The sequence below is a fragment of the Leptonychotes weddellii genome, chromosome 2 (genome assembly GCF_054177405.1).
Source record: "Leptonychotes weddellii isolate Sample4059 chromosome 2, ASM5417740v2, whole genome shotgun sequence".
NCBI lineage: Eukaryota > Metazoa > Chordata > Mammalia > Carnivora > Phocidae > Leptonychotes > Leptonychotes weddellii.
This window is the reverse complement of record NC_138370.1, coordinates 41,210,757-41,233,446: the sequence shown is the minus strand read 5'-3', so window position 1 is coordinate 41,233,446 and position 22,690 is coordinate 41,210,757. Positions and strand designations below refer to the sequence as shown.

The 22,690-nt window shown below is 39.8% G+C and overlaps 1 protein-coding gene across 4 annotated transcripts in view; it reads left to right on the top strand.

Moving 5' to 3' along the window:
• Positions 1-1,365: 1,365 nt before the first annotated feature.
• Positions 1,366-22,690, top strand: part of CCDC25 (coiled-coil domain containing 25) — a 39,286-nt gene continuing 17,961 nt past the window's right edge. The window contains exons 1-6 of one of the 4 annotated variants that reach the window (XM_081810515.1): positions 1,390-1,514; positions 5,798-5,854; positions 6,673-6,720; positions 10,787-10,826; positions 15,497-15,548; positions 21,285-21,360. In XM_081810515.1, the coding sequence (XP_081666641.1) occupies positions 6,699-6,720; positions 10,787-10,826; positions 15,497-15,548; positions 21,285-21,360 (190 nt within the window). In that variant the 5' untranslated portion in view covers positions 1,390-1,514; positions 5,798-5,854; positions 6,673-6,698. Of the gene's footprint in view, positions 1,515-5,797; positions 5,855-6,672; positions 6,721-10,780; positions 10,827-15,496; positions 15,549-20,786; positions 21,035-21,284; positions 21,361-22,690 lie in introns of those variants that run through there. The other 3 variants (XM_081810507.1, XM_081810512.1, XM_081810517.1) reach the window with 3 other exon arrangements.

The following is a 22,690-nucleotide window of genomic DNA, read 5'->3' as shown; positions in this document are numbered from 1 at the left end:
TTAGATGCATTCTGGGAATTGTAGTTTTCGGCAGAATAAAGTCACCCTCTTGAGGTTGAGGTACCTTCTGGGGTTACTTGGTTTAGCATGTTTTTGTAAAGTAGCCTCCCCAAGATTCTCGAGGCAGTTATCTTTCACATTTGAAGCTTTGTCCATTAATTTAACATTTTTTATTAGTAAAATGTTAGATTTCTAGTTCACTTTTTATTTTTCAACTTAAATTAAAAAAATTAAATCATGGCTCTAAGCATCTGTGATGTGCCAGGCAGTCTCACACCCTTCACGAGTTTTATTTCATTTACTTCTCCTCACAACCTGTGAGATATGTATTATCATTCCCATTTTACTGAGACTAAAACCGAGGGCCTGAAAACAAGTACTATTTATAGGATATAGCTAGGTTCTTGCTTTGGGAAGCCGTACGGTCCTTAAAGTACCCATGGGTTGTCAGCTACTGTTATTATCTTTGTGTCACCAGATCCTGGTAGTCTTTGGCACATTTTTAGTTCTAAATAAATTTAGTTAAAGGATGCACTTTACTTCATAGAATGTAGTCTGTCGGAGTGAAGAGAAATAATCAGGTCAAAACTAACTGCTGGGGAGCTTTATATAAGTAATATTATTCCCATTTGACAAAAGCAGTTAGATTTCTAAGTTTCATTTGTTTGGAATTTGCCCTATCACAGAGGTAATAGAGGCCGATCTTAGATTTAACGATAGAACAGTCCCGAGTCCAAACCCCAAGAAGCATATGCCTCTGGGGAATATCATTAACAAATCACTTTAGTTGAGCGCTCACTATGTTCTAAACCCTTTACGCCTGTTAACTTACTTAACCTTAGAAAAATAATCTATGAATGAGTTGCTCTATTCATCTTCATTTTGTAGATCAGGTAAGTGAAGCACAGAATGTGCCCAACAAACGCCTTACAAGTGGTGGAGAATATGAAGAGTGGAAGGATTCGCGTTCATTTCAAAATAAAATGAGCTCCTACTACGTGCCAAGTACTGTGATTGGCGCAGTGAACGCGTATCTGTGAAGAAGGCAAATGGTTTCAATGCTGTCAGGGAGCCCGTCAGCGGGTGATGGGTAGCAAATATAACCAACATATAGGCCCATTCGATGGAGATTCTAAAAATAATGTCGGCCAAAAGTATTTATCTTTTAAGAAGATAGAATCTCCCCGCTGCGTTTCCCAACCACGAATTGTCCTAGCTCCATCTACTTTCCTTCTTCAACTCCCAAACCAATGAATGCCATTAGCCCGCCTGCACCCTCCCCCGCCACCGGCACCCTTCCGTACCCCGCCCCCCCCGCCAGGATTAAAGATGGCGCCAACGGGCTGGCGTTATGACGCGACCCGACGTCCGCCGGAAGTGTGCGAGGAGTTCCGGGAAACAGGCGGCCTCCGCTTTCTGGTATCCTGAGCTGGCGAGTTGAGTGCTTGTGTTTCGCGCTGGAGTATCTGCGCCGCCGCCGGGAATCATGGTGTTCTACTTTACCAGCAACAGCGGTGAGTGGGCGCCGTGGCCTCCTCCATCCTTGCTCGATAGCGGGGCTCCGAAGCCGGGAACCCCAAGCTGCTGTTCAGCCTGAACTTCATCCTAAAGCTGCTCCTCCTCGGCAGTGGGTGCTTCTTCCTGCCCCCTTTCGGTCCCCACTTTGTGTCCGTCCCTGTCGTCCCCGTGTGCCCCTTTTCAGGGCCTGGGGGGGGGCGTAGATGGACCATCATCCCTGCTGTCTTTGCATCCGGGAGTTGTTTTTCCTCGGAAAGACCTCCGTTCGCTACCTGGAATTGGGCAGTTTGTGGGCTTCTTTACACCCCCGTCGCAGGTGTCACTCCCACCTCCTTGGCCTTTATTCTGACTGCGTCCTGGTAATTACCCACTTTGTGGGAGAAAGGAGACACCTGCCAACCACACTGCCTTCCAGGAAGTGCGCCCTACCCTTCTAGGATAGCGTTGTAGGTCCTGGAATGCAACAGAAAACAATAAAAAGACCGCGGAGTGGCGGTACAGCCACTCACTGGGCAGAGTTGACGTCCCAGATCTCAAAAATTGACATATGATAGTGTTTCTGATTTGTCTTTGGTAGCCAAGGAGAGCGTGCTTTTAGTTCCCAGGAAGTGCTATATCTTGACCTCGTTTTTTCTGCGTATGTTGTTCCCTTTGCCTGATCAATCGCATTAATTCCCGTAAGACCGCTCCGGCTCATCTTTTACAAATGACTCTCCCAGCCTAACTCCCACCCAGAGGTTGCTTAAACCTCTTTGGGGCACTCTCTTAACACCCCGTGTGTATCTTTGGTATTGCTCTTATCATATGGTATTAAATGCTGTCTGCTTAATCTAGAGTGTAAGCTTCTTGAGGACAGGGGCAGGATCTCCTTGTTTCCCTAGTCTAGTGCCTGGCTCATAGTAGTTAATAAATGCTTGTTGAATAAAGGTATTTTTTGACTTAGTCATAGCACATACTATTCTGTTGTTACTCTCTTTGCTTGCTTGTTAAACGTGAGATTTAAGCGAAACTAGCCCCATGTTGTTGAATAGGGTGATGATACTTTCCCTAAAGATGAGAACAGTAAGGCCCAGGGAATTTGCTCACAGACTGCCCCCCCCCATTCCATCACACTGTCACATCTCATTATTTTTTTCAGTAGTCTAGATTTCCACAGGGTGCCATAAACCATTTCCTGCCTTTATAGATTTGGTTTGTCTTACCCATATTATTAAAATTACCAGAAACAATTCACACTAGCCTGAAAAGCCGTTATAGGTCCCTAATAGCATCCTCCCTTTTTTGTTCACACTTTGTCCTAACTCCAACATCTTTTTAGCTTCTCCACTCATGAGAGTTCGCGACAACATAGGTATCCAAAGAAGCCCAACAATGGAATAAAAAATACAGGCAGGGTATATAGGTACTACATGTATTTTATGTTAGCTGCCTTATTCTCCTTAAAGCCATTCTAAATTCTTGGAGCACTATTCATATTTACACAGATGCCTGTAATAGAACAATGTTTCAGCAGATTATGGGTCATATTTTTCTCATTGGCTTCCATTAAAAGGTTAGAACTGCTTCCTGTTGGAAAAATATTTGGACTTTAAGTTTAACAAAACGTACTTGGGCAGCAAATCTTTAAAATTGCAAAAGGGGCGCCTGGTTGGCTCAGTCGGTTAAGCGTCTGCCTTCAGCTCAGGTCATGATACCAGGGTCCTGGGATGGAGCCCCATATCGGGCTCCCTGCTCAGCAGGGATCCTGCTTCTTCCTCTCCGTCTGCCCCTCTCCCCCTCTCAAGCTCTCGTTCTCTCTCTCTCTCTCAAATAAAATCTTTAAAAAATAATATTGCAAAGTTAATGAAAAAATTATAACTTTGTCAGTAAAATAGTAATAAAACTTTAACATATTCCGTTAGAGAAAACAACCTAAACATACAGAATCTCCAGGAAATGACTTCATATAGCTAGCCAAGCTTTTCAACCAACTTAGGGTTTACTGTATAAGAACTTTTTTTAAATGGGGAGAAAATCTCAATACAAAGTTATTGCCTTTCCTTTTAAAATTAGTATCTAAGGGGCGCCTGGGTGGCTCAGTTGGTTAAAGCAACTGCCTTCGGCTCGGGTCATGATCCTGGAGTCCCGGGATCGAGTCCCGCATCGGGCTCCCTGCTCAGCGAGGAGCCTGCTTCTCCCTCTGACCCTCCCCCCTCTCATGTACTCTCTCTCATTCTCGCTCTCTCAAATAAATAAATAAATCTTTAAAAAAAAAAAAAAATTAGTATCTAAAATCTCTTAAACTTTATTCATGTTTCATGCTCTGTCCTAAGGAAATAATGAAACATTAGCCTTACTGTATTTCCACTGTCAAATTCAAGACCATCTGATTTATGGACCCACGAAGTATCTGCACTTGGCTCATTAAGTGCATCTGTACTTTTAGTACCTTTTAATTGCGTCTACCTCAAGATAGATTGTTATGTAAATTATGAAATTATCACAGAGCCTCTAAAGTTGGATTGGTTGCTACACCTGAATCCGATACCTTTAAGATGACTAGTTTCATACTAATCAACCCTGTTCTTTGGGCAAGAGTAACAAAAGTACTAGAATAATTCAATTTACATTTCCTTTATCCCTATTAACATACACAGGAACTTCATTCAGACTTCTTGCTCAGCAGTCATGCTCCTTTTTATTTTGAATTTTCTATTTTGACTAATTACGGTTTTTCAGGAAAGTTACAAAATTAATAAAAGATTTCCTTTATAACCTCTCAGATCCCCCAAATTCTAACATTAGAACTTATTTCTTTCTTTTCCTCTTTCTTTTTCTTCATCTCCCTCTCTCCACATACGCATGCACACGTACACACACACACACATTTTTTCTTGAGCCATTTGTTGGTCACATTTTACCCCTAAATACTTCAGGGTTCCCCCCCCCCAAAATCAAAGGTGTTCTATTATCAAAAAGCATTCCTCATTATCAAAATTAGGAAATTAACATTGCAGCAATACTGTTAACTCATCAGCTTTTATTCGGTTTTCATTGGTGTCCTAATAATGCATTTATAACAAAGGAACATTACAAATCGTTGTTGCATTCAGTTGTCATTCATACTCTTCGGCCTATTCTAATCTGGAGCAGTTGCTCAGTCTTTGTCTTTCATGACACTGTTGTTGAAGAATTATTTTGTAGAATGCCCCTCAGTTTGCATTTGAGTTATGTTCTTAATCACCTCATTCTGTAGTCAACCATCCAAACAATTGTCTGTCACTCTCTTGGCTATAATTTAGATGGCTTAGCCTGCACAAACAGCTTTATTTTATTTTAATCATTTGAAAAATTACTTTCGTTCTGATTATAAAAACCATCCATATGTTTGGTAAGCCAGCTAGCCAAGGTAAGTATTGTTAACAGTTATATGTATATCTTCCCATACATATAAAGAAAATAGGTACATATGTTAAGCATCTAGTTGTAAACATGCATATACAACTATATATTCATTTTTTACAAATTGAATCTTGCTGTATGTATAGAAAAATACTGTTATTTAATTTCTACCTTTTGTTTTCGGTGGGTAGGTAGTATTTTGTTTATGGATGTTCTGCAATGTGTTTAACCAGTCTTAATGAGTGTTTAGGTTGTAAAAAGAACATCATTGCTTGATAGAGTAATTATAGCATATACTTAGTGGTGACATTACAGGATCAAAGAGGGTACACATAGGATAAGGCTAGGTTGTTCAGAGACAATCTGAAATGGTTTTATTTCTGCACTTCTGCCATTTGTTATAATGGCTGTTTTGGCTATGCTAAGGCCTTACCAAGCTAATGTAATGCTCAATTATAGACAAGTATTTCTGTCAACTAGTCAGTGCAAATATTCTCTCCTTTCCAGAGAGTTCTCTCAACTACTTCCAGGTAATTTTGAGTTGTGATCATTATAACTGTTGACTGAAGGAAATGGGATTTTCCTTCCCCAAGAGAGGCAACTATGATTGATAATTTAAAGAGCTTCTCATTGCTGAAAGTACAGGCAATTTATTTAAGAATTTAAGAATTTATACATGAGCGTGCTACCCCCTAGCCTTTAGAGCTCCACTCACATGTACTAGTTCTGTGCTCTGAGTGACAGCCAACAAGCTGCCCAGACTGGGGGCCCAGTGACAATATATTAACTCAGGAGTTTAGATCCAGATGGGGTCAAACAAGTTTGGTAGACTAGCTTGGAAACCCAGTGCCCAGATAGAATTTCAATTTCGGAAACTTAACTTTTTGTTTGACTCCAGATGGAGGATGTCTGCAGTAAAAGACACTAGCTCAGTAAAGCAAATGTCATTTCCAAGGTAAGCCATACCTAGAATATTCAGTTTGGTTTAAGGCAGTGGTTCCTAACACTCACTTCACATTGGAAATAGTTGAAGAGCCTTTAAAAAAAACACACCATTGCTTATCCACCAGAAGTTTGGATTTGGTTAGTCTTAATGGAGCTGGGACATAATTAGGTGATTCTAATGTGTAATCGGGGTTCAGAATCACTGATTTAGAAGATGCTTGAAAAACCATCTTTCCCCAGAATGGGATAGTCCATTATAATCTGCAACACACCTGGAAGGTTAACTAATATTGCCTAAATAAAAGGCAGTCATGTCAAAAACTAGTTGAGTTTTTTCATAAACTAAAAGTTGAGTTTTTTCATAAACTAAATAAAAGTTTATGAAAAAACTCAACTAAGTATAGGAGCCTATTTTTAAATGGTTGAGGTGAAGGTTGGGTTGTTGTTTGTTTTTTTACTCTTTTGAAGAAGGCAAAAGTATAGGACTGAACTGGAATTGTATTGAACTGTATCCCTGATGAAAGTAGGGAAATGGCTATAAGGGTCAATAAACTTGTTCTATTTGGGCCAGGTGGTAAATATTTTACACTTTGTGAGCCACATACAGTCTCTGTAGCTTTATTCTTCCTCATTTTGTGTTTTCAACTCTTTAAAAATGTAAAAGTCGTTTCTTAGCATGGGGGCTGTCCAAAAACAGGGCTGGATCTGGCATCTGGGCCATGTGTTGCCAACCTCTAATCGAAGCATTTGTCATGTATTTTTCCCATGAAGCAGTTTTGTTGGGGATGAAGTTCTCTAACTGTTTTTTATATTTTTGTTTTGTCTTAGTTAACTCATCTGCTTACACTATTTACATGGGAAAGGATAAATATGAAAGTAAGTTTTTCAAAAGCATTTGATTTTGAAATTTCCAGCAGGTAAGTGTTAACTGCCTTCTCCCCCACCCCCCACAGTTGGTCGGATATGAGTTTTCCGCTAACTACTACTAGTTAAGCCCATTATGAGGAACTTCAGTGGGTTAACTTTCCTAGAATTTAGTTATATCAAATAATATTGGGGCCTATTGGACCACTTGTTGCTGATTAGAAACTTAACTTTTATTAAGAGTTTTGTGGTATTGTTTGATTTAGGGTGATACGAATCAGAGGTTAACCTGTGCTAACTTATGGAAGTAAAAATCATCTGTGACTTGATTGAAAAGATCATTTTCTGTACGTTTTTACCACATTTAAGAATAGAGGAAACATACTTTTCGGGTTTTTGAGGCTAAAGATGGCTCTTTTTGAGTTATGAAGTGTTAACATTTTTTCAAGCTTTGTTGATCACTCTCATCAGAATGAAATCCATTATTCCATATTGTACACACTGATGTAACTAAAACGAAAATTTACAGAAAAATACCCATACTCTTTGCTATGCCCTCTTTGCTGTTTTGTTTTATTTTTACAAAGCTAGACTCAACCAGCTAAATTAATTTCTTGACCCACTAATCAGTGTGAACTAAAGTTTAAAAGGGAAAACTGCTTGCTCTGGAGTAGTAAGTTGACAGCACTGAGCTGAGGGAGAAAAGATCTGCAGCAGGGGAGCTTGGAGACCTGACAGAAGCACTCTGCTTCAAGCTTGGAGAAAACACAGTGGCTCTTCTCACAGGGGTAGTGTCACATTTTGGAAAAGAGCTCTCTGAAGTCAGGCCCATCTGTGTTAAAATCCCAGCTCTTAGCAGACTAGCTGTAGTACTTCACCTCTCTGAACCTCACATTGCTGAGATGTAAGGAGAGCATCATGGGCCAGTATCTACCTTGCAGGGGTGTGAGGGGTAAATGAAAGAGCCTGAGTAAAGCGCCTGGCCCAGGGTGGGTGCTCAGTAAACTGACGGAGTTTTTTTAGCTCTTCAGAGCTGGCTCCTCCCTCTCCTGGGACCACTCCAGGGCTGGGTGACCGCTTCAATAATCTGAGAGCTGGCCAGTTCCCTCCAATTACTTTTCTTTAACCTCCGGGTATTGCTTTTTTTTCCCCCCCGCAAAACCATCAGTCTGTTCTAGGTGCAGTTTGAAACTGACAACAGTTTAAACTTGATTCTCTAAAAGAGGCAAGTATAACATTCTTCAGTATGAGACATTTGACATGAATGAAATAAATAAAGCCAGAAAGGAAAAAATGTCAAAGAACAGTAATGTTGTATATTACTGTAGTATATATAGATATATAACTATAGTTAACATATACTCATATCTAATAGAACACATACAGTGTAACATATATAAAATATGTAATGTGATTTAGGTAATAGCTGTGTAAATATATATAGTTATTATTCAGATCTATATAAATGGTTTAGAACTTTGCAGTGATACTGGTTGCCATAAAGCAGAGTCAGAATAAGCAAGACTATTACATCCTATCCAAGAGAAAAAAAACAAAAACAACCATAAAATAATTTTTAAACAGTTTTTCCTTATAATGAATTTATGCCATTGTCTCTGGTGTGACTTATGGAGAAGCAGTCTGCTGTATATTAATACTTGAGTTTTCTATTTCTCCTAGTAACTCATACATCATCATAGGTAATTTGTATTTTTTTCATTGCATCCTCCTGATGAATGTGGCTGAGAAGGGGATGCTATCTCCTTGTATGACATTGAGCAAGGAGGCACTGTTGGAACCAGTCCTGGTTATCTACAGTAGATATGGATCCACACCTGGTCAAATCTGCTTTTCTTTCTACCACATCAAGGATGCAAGCCCAAGACTTAGGTTACTGAGAAGCACCTAAAGGAGAGCTGCTGCATACGGTTGTGAGGGTTTTGCACTGTGTGACTCTGGGCCGGGAACTTTCTTACAGTGAAGGACTGCACTGATACTGCTTCCCACTGATGGGCTCCTGGTGGTACTGACCTAAGGCAGCTTTGCCAGTGACATTCCCACCATGTCTCTTTTTTCCTTCCATTTTAGTTTATCATTTGCTGGGGCTGATCTTCTTGGGGCCATATGCCAACCTGTCTGAGTAGCCAAAGAGGAAGATGTGGTCTGTGCTTTTACAGCATTAAAGGTGGAGACGTGCACACAAAAATAATGGGTCATTTTGCTGTGAACCTAAAATTCTCTAAAAAATGATGCCTGTTTTAAAACGTATGGGTGAAATGAAGCAATATGAGTAAGTGCTGTAGCAGTAGAGGGGGCAGAGAGTAAATGTGATTGCGAGAGAACCAAGCAGGCTTCGTGGAGAAGGGTTAGGATGGGCTTGATTGCAGCCCATTTAAAGGAATGTCGGTTGTAGAAACTTGTATCTACAGATATAAATCTAGATACACAATTTATGCCTACAGATGTAAATTTAGATTCTTTCCAGAGCCCACTGGAGTAGTGTTTTGCTGTCATTAAAATGTATGTAGAAAAAAATCTATGTATAGAACTTTTTTTCCCCATGACCACTTGGAGTCATTTAGAGGTGTCAGTTTTCCTAGTCTGCTTTGTAAGAAAGGTATTACATTTTTAAAGTACCCCATTTTCTAGTGCTCCTAGCACTTCATACTTATGTCTAATAGCCTTGATGACTTCATACAAATGACTAGATGGAACATAAATGAATTTTTAATTGAATAATTAACTTTCACTAAAAAGCTTGCAGATGTTTTCTTTTGATTAGCCAGCAGGTGTCACCAGGGAGCCAAACATTGCCTGACTGAGGAAAAGAAGTTTTTATATTTCCCTTTACTTTTTTTGATTACTTGTTGGCTATTGGCTCAGCTTCCCGTTTAAGCTAGTAGAAAGCCCTTCAGAAAATTTATGGTGTCTGCCGTTTCTGAGAGTACCCTCATCCAAGATTTATCATCCTTTTGTTTTTCTGGAAAATGAATACCTTTCAAGTTAGATAGATTGTACTCTCTTGGGTACATTTTAAACCATCATATCAATCATTTTGTTTACCTTACAGTTTTTAACCTTGTGTCTAATACTTTAAATAATGCTTTTGTATTAAACACAATTAGTTTCTAATTATTAACGTGGCTACTGGGAATGTATATTGATGTTACCTTTCTGTAGTGATATATGTTATTAGCCTTAAAAATGTGAAAGTATACATTTTGAATGAATAATTCACCTTTTATAAATATGCTTTGAAAGAAATAATCAGGAATGTGGACATGTTTATTTTAAAAATATTTACTGAAGCATTTATAATTAAAAACAATCCAAATCTGAACAGTAGAAAAGTTTATTCACATGATAGAATTAAGTAGTCATTGTTTCCAAAGAACTTTTTCATTTTTTATTTTACTTTGATCTAATAAATACATAGCTTAAAATTTGAAATAGTAACAGAATGCATATCATAAAAACATCAGTTTTTCACCCTATCCTTTCCAACACCCATGTTCCATCCCACAAAGACAGTTAGTTTTAATTTCTAGCTGTTTCTTCTATTTTAGTTTTCTTTTTGTATGTGACAGAATTTTAGGTGATTTTTATTTTCTTTTTTATACTTCTGGTGGTTGTTTTATCTTCTAATGTTATACAGTTTTATAATTGAGAGGTCTTTTTTAAAAAGTAAAATGCAGTCCACTGATTAGCAAAGCCATTTTAACAAATAAGTTTCTTACAGTGAATCAATTTTCTAAGACCTCATCTAACTTCTTAGCTGCTCTAATTTGAAGTTCTACTACCTTTTAATGGAAATATCTTTGAAGTTTCTTGTAAGTATTATTGTAAAAATAATAACAATTATGATGGCCCAAATGTAAGAACCATTTTTACAAATTTTTTTTTCCTGTATTTTTCAAGCATCAAAGCCTCTGAATTACTCTTTCTTCCATTAAGGGAGAGAAACACTTGTGGAAAGGCTTGGTATTTCTCCACTCCCCCGCTTACTGTAAACTCTGGCATATTTTCATTTGACAGGTTATTTTTAACCTTTTCTTTGTTTTCTTGTTCCTCACTATAGATGAAGATCTAATAAAGCATGGCTGGCCTGAAGATATTTGGTAAGTAACAACTTTGGTTCTAGCTTTCTATGCCTTATTTACTTTCTTAGTTTTGGCCAACCACCTGACTTTTATGATGAAACCTAGAACTCTTGCTTTGCATTTTGTTTATGAATGGTCAGTGGTAAGTAGCTGCCTGCCAGCCGCCTTCGTTTATAATTGCCGTGTAAACTGGGGATGACCATAGAGGCTTCTGGAACCAAGACATTCTTTAACTTCATGTGTGGTCTTCTCATAGTGGACTAGTGAGACCACCTCACTCAAACACTCAGACCACTCTTCTTGGAAGGACGAAGGATGGATGAGGGCTTCACAGGTAGCAGTGAGGAAAATAGAAGCTTCCGTGTAGATGGAATAGATAGAGCATCTGACCAGGTACAGCTTTAAAGAAAACATAGGCTGGGTTCCCTTTGTCTTCTCATCTCCCTCATGACGTTAGCCCTGTCTTGATCCAGCCTCTACTCCCTCTTTCTAAAATATTTTCTGGAAATTTAAAGAAGAATAATTATACTTTCTTGCCTCCTTCCAAGATAATTTATTTTTGCTGTTCACAAAACCCAGCCCAAAAAACGATGACCAGTGAACAAAAAACTCCTTCATTTTAGTTGAATTCTTTTTCTTTTCCAACTGCCTTAGAATGCCATATGGGCATCTCTACCACTCAGACCTCAAACCTTTTAGGAGGACATGGGCTCCCATGACTTTCATGTAACACTCTCGGGCTCAGTTTGCTTTCCTTTTCTGTCTTCAGCATCTACTCTTGTGATGTGTCTCTCCTGGAGCCTAATTCTATATAGAGAGCGGGGTGTGGTCTCCACAACTCCAAACACCACCCCCCACCCCGGCCAAATGCTATCCCTAAAGATAAGCACACAGATCCTCTTGGCTTTAACAATAATAATGATGAACACTTACTGAATACCTAGCTATATGCCAAGTACTGGTAGGTGTTTACTTTATTAATACATTTAATTTCACAGTAGCCCTGTAAAAGAGTTACTGGTATTAAGCCCATTTTCAGATGAGGAAGCTAAGGCTAAGGGAAACTGAACAGATGTGCTCTGGTTGTTGCTGGCCCCCCAGCCGGCTCTAGTTTTGAATTACCAATTTCTTTCTTCCCTTCGGCTGCTGCTCTTTGGCTAAGGGTGCCTTCCTTCGTCCCTCAGGCCATTGCTGCAGCTCTCTCTGGACCTCTTTTCTCCAAGTGTGGGCCTGGATCCTTCACTCAATTCCCTAGAGACACAGAGGTTAGGCACTTTTTAGAAGAGCTGCTTGATTTTCAGTAAAGTGGACAGCATTGAACATTTAATAGGAAAACTGTTGCACAGAGACTAACTTAAGCTCCCCCCAGATGTGGCCATCCTCAGACCGCCCCCCCCCAAGGCCAGCTGCAGACACCCACCAAGGGGCGTCTCCTCTCTTGCTCCAGCCTACCCCATTATGGAGGGGCTAATTCATGATGCAGAGGAAATGCTTTCCTGTTTGTCCTCGCTAAAGGAACCAAGAGGCACTATAAACCTGAGGAATTTTAAAGTCTTTTTTTTTTTTTTTTTTTAATTTCCTCCCTGTTCCAGCACAGTGGCCTGTCTTCTGAACTCAAATATCAGGTGTCATCAAGGTAGACACTGCTTCGTACCCCCTTACCTCAGGTGCGGGGTTTGCAATGCCCAGGCCTTCTAGATTGAGTGCTGCTTACGTTCCTGGAACTTTAGACTATAAGTGTCATGAGGACAACGATTACTTTGTTTACTACCACATCCCATTACCTACCATAGGACCTGGCCCATGGTACACATTCAGTAAAAATTAACTAACTTTCTGCCTCTCTAGCAGTGATCTCTACTGGACGTTTCTTCATAATAACTGCATTCTGGTATCTCCATTTTGGGCACCTGTCACCGAGCTGGATTATTTCAGTTGTCCTTATAGCCCAAAGATCTCCAGATCCTGTCAAGGGATATTAGAATGGCCACACCTGTTATGTAGTTATCTGCTGTGAATTTTTAAACATGTCAGGTTTGAGGCATAAATACCTGCATAGTAAAGGTTACATATTCAGATGCATCACGAAAGTCAATTTACTTTTTTTTTTTTTTTTAATTAAATAAGTGGAAGAGAAATTTCTAATTTACAACATACACCCTCTGTGTTCTGAGTTGGGTTTTTTATTTCATTATGGTTGATTATCTCCTGGAATGCTATTTAACCAAATTGATGTCTACAGATACCTTGATACCCATCTTGACATCCTTGAGACTAATGACTGTTGTTGGAAGTGATTGACTTTCACTTTTAGAAGCTATTTGAGGCCTAATGTGAGGTAGAATAGTCAGCCCTAAATTTCAAGACTCTTCTGTCAGTCCTGGAAACATTCCTGGGCATGCTAGGAATGATTCAGTTGATTGACATTCCGGGGCAGTTTTTCAGCGTGGTTCGCTCTGAGATAAATTTTGGAACTTTACCTGTGTGAACATCAGCATCTGAGTTTATACCAGAAAACCTTCTGAGGCACCTTTAAGCAAAGGATTTTCCCGGGACTAAATGAGAATGGAACTGATTTTATCTTTAAACAAAAGAAAATAGAAATAGTGTGTGTTTACTGCCTCCAAACTCCCTAATGAACAGTATTTCCAGGGACCCCACTTTCAGGAGTTAAATGACTCAGCTTCTGAGGGCCTGCATCTCTGCATCCCCCGGTCATTGATGCTCATTTATTGAGCTTTCTAGTCTCTGCATTCAGTAAAGAAAACAGTGATGAAGTAGAGAGAGAGGAATATAACAAAGACAAGAAGGAACTAGGGAACTACTGGGCATGATTTAAACTTTTTGGAGTAAACATTTTAGAAGGTTTGGAAAGGTTTTTTTAAGGAAACTTGCTCACGATAGTTTGTTTACAGAGCTGGCTTTTTTGTTTGTTTTTACAGTTCAACCAAAGCCCCATACTTCCCCACATTCCTCGTGCCCTTATAAGAAGTATACCTACCAGCCTGGAGTTGGTCTGTGTATCAGCAGTGATATATACCCTGTGTGTTTTGGGATTTCAACTACTTATGTATCGCTCCATTCGATGTATATTGAATTATTTGTGTGTTTCTTTTGACAAAATTCCACATCAGAGACCTTATCTTAAGGAAAATCAGAATACAATCGAGCTACTGTGGGTATGTAGGAAAGAGTTGTTTTAAATGGAGAACTGGCTTAAAACAAGTTGGAATTGGAGAAGTTACTTCTCAGCTGAACTTGCTTCCTAATGGGTTCTAATCCTAAGATCCTGAAAAAGGGTAATGAGCTATGTAATTTCAGATTTGCAAAAACACGTTTTTTTCAGTGGAAAAGGCCGAGCTGAAGACACTAATCAGTCTCTTATATGGGAATGCAAATGAGTAAATGAACCAGTTGGGGAAAAATAAATCAATGTCCACTTCTGGCTAGCAGTAAAGGTTAATAGAACCTAGATCATAGACTGCCAAAAAAGTGTAATATTTTTCTGTATCCAAAGTGACTAACAAGATGCTTAACTTGTTGAAGAGGGAACACCGTAATCTTAACGTTTATGTAGAACCATGCTGTCTGCATCTTGTACTAGGTGTGAGTGTGTGACCATTTTCACCTCTAAAAGATACATTATTGCTAAGAAAATGTCTAGAGAAATATATACCTCCTTAGGTTTTTACTGAAAACTCTTTAGCCTGGAAAGTTAGGAACTAAGGAAGAGACGATTAAAGTTAACAGAATCCCAAAGTGACCATCATGTGTTACTGTTGTTTGGTGCTAGAGTCCTGGGGGTGTCTCTGGAAGTAGAAAAGAGAGAAAGTCAACTTTATTTGGTGAATTATAAATATGAAAAACTTAGTATCTCAAAACGTTAAGACTAGGTGAGAAAGGAATTAAGTTTCGAAAGATTTCATTAAATTGGCAGATGATAGAGCCTTAATAAAAGGTAAATTTGGGACATTGGGATGGGAGGGCGTTCCGGATGTTTTTGGGACAATATCATAAAGGGCAGCCCCCATGCTTTCCCAGAAGCCCTGTATTAGGGCCATTGTCATATGTGAGGCAGGATGAATTGTTGGTCTGACCCATTTTATGACTCTTCCAACTCTGTGCTTCTCTTTGGGTTGTTTTGCCATTGCTTGAAAACTTAGGATGTCCCAAACCGGTGTCTTCTCCAGCTGTAAAGTATTTCTCTCCGTGGTCCTGCCAGTCTCCCAGGCTTGCAACACTGCAGTCTTGATGACTTCTTCCATTCCTTTCTCTCCTTACCTGAAATTCCTTTCTCTCCTTACCTGAAATTCCTTTCTCTGTGTTTCCTCTAAGTCCCGTGCTTCAGTCAGCGACCCTCTAAACCTCAGTCCATCAATGAAGCCTTTGGTCACGGATAGCTCTTTCTCACTGGAAAAATCACCCTTTCCGGGGCATTTCCATTTATCATCTCTAGTATTCATCTTGGCACTTAGTCTCACGCAGCTGCAGAACCTTCCATGTTTATCTTACCTCTCCCAGTCAATAGTGCCTTTGGAAGCAGTGACTGTGTTTTATACTCCCTATGGTGCTTGGCATGTGGTGAGCACTGAGTTAATACTTTCTGGATTGGAATGCTTTAAAGGCAAGGGGTCTGAGGAGGTGGTTGTCTTGTACCTCTTGCTAAAAGTGGTTTTCATTCTTTGTAGGTTTCATGTGGACAAACTCTCTTCGGCTCATGTATACCTTCGATTACATAAGGTAACTGGATTTAAACATGGACTCATGACTTTTTCTCTAGCTATGAGCATCCTATCTTGTCCTCTGTCCTTTTTTTGCAGTTTAAATTGCTTCAAGTAATAAATATGTACAAAAGTTGGAAAATCAGCAAATGAAGAGATGTCTTACCCCTGACCTGGAAAATCACTAAGGGAAAGTCTGGTGATTTTTGGATACTTGGAAAGGGGCATAGTCCATATACCCCAGCTAGAACCACTGTCCCCACTGCGTAATTATCCTACCAGTTCAGCTGTGTGGTTTGTCACCTCTGCTCTCTCTCCCTTTCATTTCAGCGGACAATTCCGGACCTTCTGTCTTTTCCCGTGGAGATCATGTGTGGTTCCTTCTCACACTCCCTCACCGAGGGTGGATATTCCCAGTTATCAGGGGCTTCTTTGGGACATTTAAAACAGCATTAGAATAGTAAGGGGAAAAGAAGCAACGTTTCCTAGTAACATAAAAGCACTGGTTTTCTTTTTTTTTTTTGAGGTAGTGGAGGTGTTCTGTGGAGCAGAAGACTTTACTTATTTTTTATTTGTTTTAAAGATTTTATTTATTTATTTGTCAGAGACATAGAGAGAGAGTGAGTAAGCACAAGCAGGGGGAGTGGCAGGCAGAGGGAGAAGCAGGCTTCCCACTGAGCAAGGAGCCCAACGTGGGACTCGATCCGAGGACTCTGGGATCATGACCTGAGCCAAAGGCAGATGCCCAACTGACTGAGCCACCCAGGCGTCCCGAAAGCACTGGTTTTCTAATGCCTTTACTTTCATATATTTTATTTATTTATTTTTTTTTTTAAAGATTTTATTTATTTATTTGACAGAGAGAGAGATAGCGAGAGAGGGAACACTAGCAGGGGGAGTGGAAGAGGGAGAAGCAGGCTTCCTGCAGAACAGGGAGCCCGATGTGGGACTCGATCCCGGGACTCCAGGATCATGACCTGAGCCGAAGGCAGACGCTTGACAACTGAGCCACCCAGGCCCCCTTATATATTATATTTTATACAGTTGAATCATAGGGTATATATACTTGCTATATGTATTACTTTTTTTTTTTTTTTTTAACGTCTTACTTTGGAATGATTTTAGATTTAGAGAGAAGTTGCAGAGATAGTACAGAGTTCCCATATACCTCGTGTCTAGTTCTCCCTCCATTGTGAACATTTTATATTATTACGGCAGATTTGTTAGAACCAAGAAACCAACATTGGTACGTTACCATTAACTAAACTCTGGACTCTATTTTGATTTCACCAGTTTTTCCATTAATGTCCTCCTCCAGCCCAGTGTCCCACATTGTGTTTAATTGTCATGTATGCCTAGGCTCTGGTCTGTGGCAGTTTCACACTGTGAAAGTGTGAGACTCTCCCTATTTCTCATGACCATGACAATTTGAGAAGTATGGGTCAGATTCTTGACAGAATATTACTCAATTTGAGTTTATCTGATGTTTTTCTCATGACTGATGTTCTGGGTTTTGGAGGAAGAATAGCACAAAGGTGGAGTGCCCTCCTCATCACATCATGTCAAGGGTACCTGCATTAATAGAACTTAGCACTGATGTTGCTAACCTTCATCTCCTGGCCAGCCCAGTGTTTGCCAGGTTTGTCCACTAGAGTCTTGTTTTTCTCCCCCCTTCCATACTCTGTTATTTGGAGACAAGTTACCAAGTCCAGCCCATACTCAAGGGGATGGGGATGGAATTAAGCTCTACTTCTTGCAGTGGGGGGAGTATTTACATATATAAGGAATATTCATCTCTTCTCCCCTATATATTTAATACAGTAGTTTATTTGTATCACTATGGACTCATATGTTTATTTTATACTCGGGGTTATAATCCAATTCTGTGTTATTTGGTAGCTGAAATTGTTCCAGCTTTAGTTGGAGCTCTTTCAGCTTGGCTCTTGTGTTCCTTTGATATGCTCCCATCCTTTGGTTTTTGAGCACTTCCTTGCTCTCTGGCTCTCTAAGATGCTGTGGGTTCATCTTGTATTTTCCCTGCCCCAGTCCTTGAATCGGCCCTTTCTCCAAGCAACTCTGATTCCTTTTATTGGGGAGTGGTATTTAGAAGCCAAGATCTGGACGTGGTGTGCTCACTGCTCCTGGAGTGTCATTGCTTCTAGGCCCTGTCAGAGGGCTAGGAACTACATGTCTGTATACATGAGCTACGGAGCTAGGAACTACATGTAGGTATACTAACGCATGTTAGTAATTCCTGTGAATCTTTGTTTCTGTGTCTCCATTTGTATCTATGTTAAGCAAAACATGAGCTCATACTGATGTCTTTGACAAATCTGTTATTACAGAGGCCATTCTAGCCTTTTCTCCTTGCTTCTCTGTTATTTCCTTCTCAGCGTGAGAAGCCTGGTTCCCACCATCCACCATCTATTTGCTTATTTGATTGCACTATTTGTGTAAGTGGTTTCAGATTTGTTAAGCTGTCTCCCCATTCAAAACAACTTTATCAACTAAAGTACAGTGTTTATGTGCAATTATTTTTGTCTTTTTGCCTTTAGTTTCCAGTCAAAATGCTGTTTTCCAGAGTTATTTGTAAGCTGCTCTATTTTTTACCGCATGCCTTTGAGAGATGTCATGCCATGCACTTAGATTTTTTTTTGTTTACGTTCCATCCTGTTGTATTATTACAGTTGTTAATTCCCCTAGTTGATTGTATGACTCTTTAAAGTGACAGTGTGATAAACTTTCATCTTACCATATTATTTTCATATTTATTGTTTTGACTGGCCGCTTTGAGTTGGTAGATAATATGCCACAATTAATACGAAACCTCCCTTTCAGAATATAAGTTGTTTACAGTTTTCAACATTATGAATCCCCAACAAGAAATTTTCTTTATGAACCACATTCTGTTTTCCTTTCGAAGTAAGTTTTTTACAATAATTCTCAGAAATGGAGTCACTGAGCCAAAAGATAGAAACATTTGGTAAATCTTTCAGAGGCCAATTGCTCTCTAAAAATAATTGCACTAGTTTAAAATGCTACCTGATACATACAGGTTTTCCAAACCCTTCCTGGGATTTTACAACTTAAAAAAAATAGCAACCTTTTGACAATTTTTAAATAAGTATAAGATGCTATTTCATTATGATTATAATATTCACTTCTTAATCTCTTAGCAAGGTTATACACTGTGCCCCATCTTTATTTATACTCTTTATGTTTTTGAGAACTGTATTGTAAAGCACATTGTGAGCTATGTCAAAAAGAGGAAGATTGTGAACTCTGCTGGAACAAAAGTCTGGATTCTCCTTGGCAACGTCTTGCCATTTTGGAACTATTTTAAGTTTAGAGAAAATAGAGTATGGTGTTACCAAGTTTCCTTTTGGTTCAGATTAAGTTTTTCTTTTCCTTTAGACTCTGCTGTGTCAGAAAATGGAAATAATAGTGGTAGTCCCAAGTTCACTTACTACCAGTTACTCCTTGTTTGAAAAGAAGTTTAATTTCATTTTCTTTTGGAAGCAACATCATGTGCTCAATAAAAATATGTGCTCTTTGGGGATCGTTTATCTGGTTGATCTGCAGTAAGTGGCGTAGCCTTTTGTACTTAGTAGGTACCAAGTGAGTGTTGGAGATGGAGTAAAACCAGGCGGTTGGGGACCCAGACTGCTGGAGGGGAGCCCTAGCTGTCCTGCGTACTAGCTGTGGGACTTATTGAGCAAGTCACCTAGCTGTGCCCATTTCCTCATCTGTAAGAGGGAGCTAACGGTACCTATCTTCTTGGGCCATTGTGACGATTAAATGAGCTAGCATGACTGAAGCAGTTAGAATAATGCCTGGCACATGTTAAGCATCGTATGTGTTAACTTTTTGGTTGTTGAATTCAGTTGAATTCAACCCAGATCTTGAAGATCAGAGATATTCAGCAGGGTTCTTTCCTAGGCTTCTTTGGTTTTTGAAAACCCATAGAAAACCCTCAGCTGTCCAGAGGTCTCTTACCTCATTGACAGAGATGGCACAAAGCCCACAGTCAATATTCTGACATTTATGTATTGAGAGCACCTCAGACTCTCCAGTCAGAGTTCACTCTGACTTTATGCATAATGCTAAGCTGAAGGATTGGTTTTTGTTTTTGTTTTTTTTTTAAGTCTGCTCGTATTATATTAGAAGTAGCCAACAGGAAGATGAGCTTGCTTCAGGAATAGTGACAGACACAGGTAGCAAGAAGGGATATGAGGATGTAGGCTGACATCCAGGACCAAGAAACTACATTTCCGCAAGAATTCCAAAGGCACTGTACTCTGGGGTCAGTTGCTACAACCCTTGGGCCTGGGTTCATCTCTCAGCTCTGTCACTTACTAGATTTAGGGGACCCTAGCCCAGTTACTTAACCCTGGTAAGCTTCATTTTCATTGTTGCTAAAGTGAAGATAATACTATCTTTTTCATATGGCTGTTTACTTAGTGCCTGGCACATGGTGGGTACTTCAAAAGTGGTAGCTGTTTTGTTTTTTAATTATGTTGATTTATTTAGAATAGGGTCAGTCTGCTTCTGTGTATTTTTGACGCTCCCGAAGGCATCACTATCACCATATTATGGCCTAGTGTAATGGTTGATACTCTTAGTAATGACATTGTGTTATCAAGATGCTAAATTCAGAATCCTTTCTTTAAGTGGTCAGGGAATTGCACATTATGAGCTATGTTATTAAAGTAGTGGCAAACTTAAATCACGTATTTTTTTGGGTCAATGTTATGTATTTGAGAGATCCTCATTTTAAAACATTTTAAAAACAAACAAACAAAATTCTGAAACGTAATGGAATAAACTTAATTTATCTCCTGGGCGCCTGGGTGGCTCAGTTGGTTAGGCGACTGCCTTCGGCTCAGGTCATGATCCTGGAATCCCAGGATCGAGTCCCGCATCGGGCTCCTTGCTCAGCAGGGGGTCTGCTTCTCCCTCTGACCCTCCCCCCTCTCATGTGCTTTCTCTCATTCTCTCTCTCAAATAAATAAATAAAATCTTTAAAAAAAAAACAAAAAAACTTAATTTATCTCCAGTTATTTAGGTAGGTGGCACATTTCATTCCCATACAGAAGTGCTGCTTTAATCCCATGCCTAGCTGGAGCCAGTACTGAGGTGATTCCCACTTGTTCGGCCTTTGAAATATTTTTGTTCTTTTGGAATGGCTTTGCTTTTTCAGCTTTGACTTTGTTACAGTATCTGTACAGAAAATGAGTCAATATTATTTTTCCCTTAGGGTGGGTGGTTATATCGAACACACCAAGAGTGGGGTTCCTAATTAAGGCTGATGGATGACCTACCTCAAACGATGTTTGAGACTCAAGACCATAAGATATCTCTTTGAAAGGAAGATCATAGGGACCTCAGCAAAGAAGACTTCCAATTATCAGAAATAGGCACCATTTCCCCACAAGGTTTCCAGAAGTAAGGATGAAGAGAAGAAAGTGACAAGAAAGAGGAGAAAGTTCCTGAGACATAATTACAGTTAGTACTTTAGTGGTTTTCTTTTATACCCTTTTCACCCACTTATTAAGTATTAATATTTTCCATATTACTTGTACTGCCGTCTCTCAAACATTCCCATAATAGACTTCATTTTTCAGTGTTCTGAAATACAGTGAAGAGCCTCTGCTTTTAATAAAGTTGTGCCTAGTAAGGCAGTAAAGCCCTATAAGTGCTCCAGTATTGATCAGTGACAAGGTAGTGGACCATCTGGTTTATTTTTATGTTCCAGGGGGAGAAGATAGAAGACATACCAAAGGAAGTCCTGATGGACTGTGCCCATCTTGTGAAGGCCAATAGCATTCAAGGTCAGTTCTCTTAGAGGTGTTTTCAGAATTAACACCAATATCTGTATCTGAAATTGAATACATTTTAGAGAACATGTCAGTGACTTGGGCTTGAGTCAAATGAATAATATGTAATATACCTTTCCCGTTTTGTTCTGCTACCTGTCCGAGAACTGAAAGCTAATCTCTCCACCCCTCTCATGTTCGTGGTCCTTTCTCAGCTCTTTCTACTGTGTTCCCCTTACCTTGACTAGAAGCTTGTCTAAACCTGTCTACCCTTGATGTTATTCATAGAAAGGCTTTTGGGGGTGCCTGGGTGGCTTAGTCAAACTGATTCTTGCTTTCGGCTCAGGTCCTGATTTCATGGCTCATGAGATCGAGCCCCTCGTGGGGCTCCACACCCAGCGGGAGTCTGCTTGGATATTCTCTCCCTCTGCCCTTCCCCCAACACGTGTGCACGCGCTCTCTCTCTCAAATAAATCTTCAAAAAAAGGTGGGGGGCTTTTGGAAATGAGGTTAGGTTAATAGCTAAGCAAGAGATGTATGTCATGGCTTTATTTTTAATGCTGTCTTTCTTTCCATCATTTGTTCTTAAATTCTAGAACTCAAGTCTCTATATCCCTGTTTCTTACTTTTTTTTTCTCTCCTTCTCCTCTTTCATACTTTATTCTCCCTGTATATTGTGAAGGTATCGAGTCTGTTGATCTTCTTATCTCCCAAAGAATCTCATTTAGTTGGTCTGGGGTGATCCATGAGTATCTGTATTTTTCCAGTGTTCTCCAGGAGATTGTAATATGTACAGAGGGTTGGTTGAGAACAATTGTCCTGTTTTAGGGGAGGCCTGTAATTCTGGGCTTGGTGCTTGTTTAGTTCTGTCAGTAGTAGATTTTTTTTTTTTTAAGAATTTTATTTGTTTGACAGAGACAGAGCAGGAGAGCACAAGCAGGGGGAGCAGCAGAGGGAGAGGGAGAAGCAGGCTTCCCACTGAGATAGGAGCCCAATGTGGGGCTCCATCCCATGACCCCGGGATCATGACCTGAGCCAAAGGCAGTCGTTTAAACAACTGAGCCACCCAGGCACCCCTGTCAGTAGTAGATTTAATTGGTCAGTAGTCAGTACAGGTCAAGAAAGACAATTTTGGGGGAGGAAGTGGGAGTTAAAAAGGGGAGCCAGGAGATGGTGTTCTGCTAAGAATGGTTGAGCTAGTAGGTTGGATTTTGGGGTGTAGGACACAGAGCTAGAGTGGAGGTAAGTTTGGTTTGATGTGAGGTTGAGAGATTATCCAGAGGGTTGGAAAGAAATATGGTTTGGATAGAGGGCAGACACTTAGCTGATAGTAGGTACCAGGGTT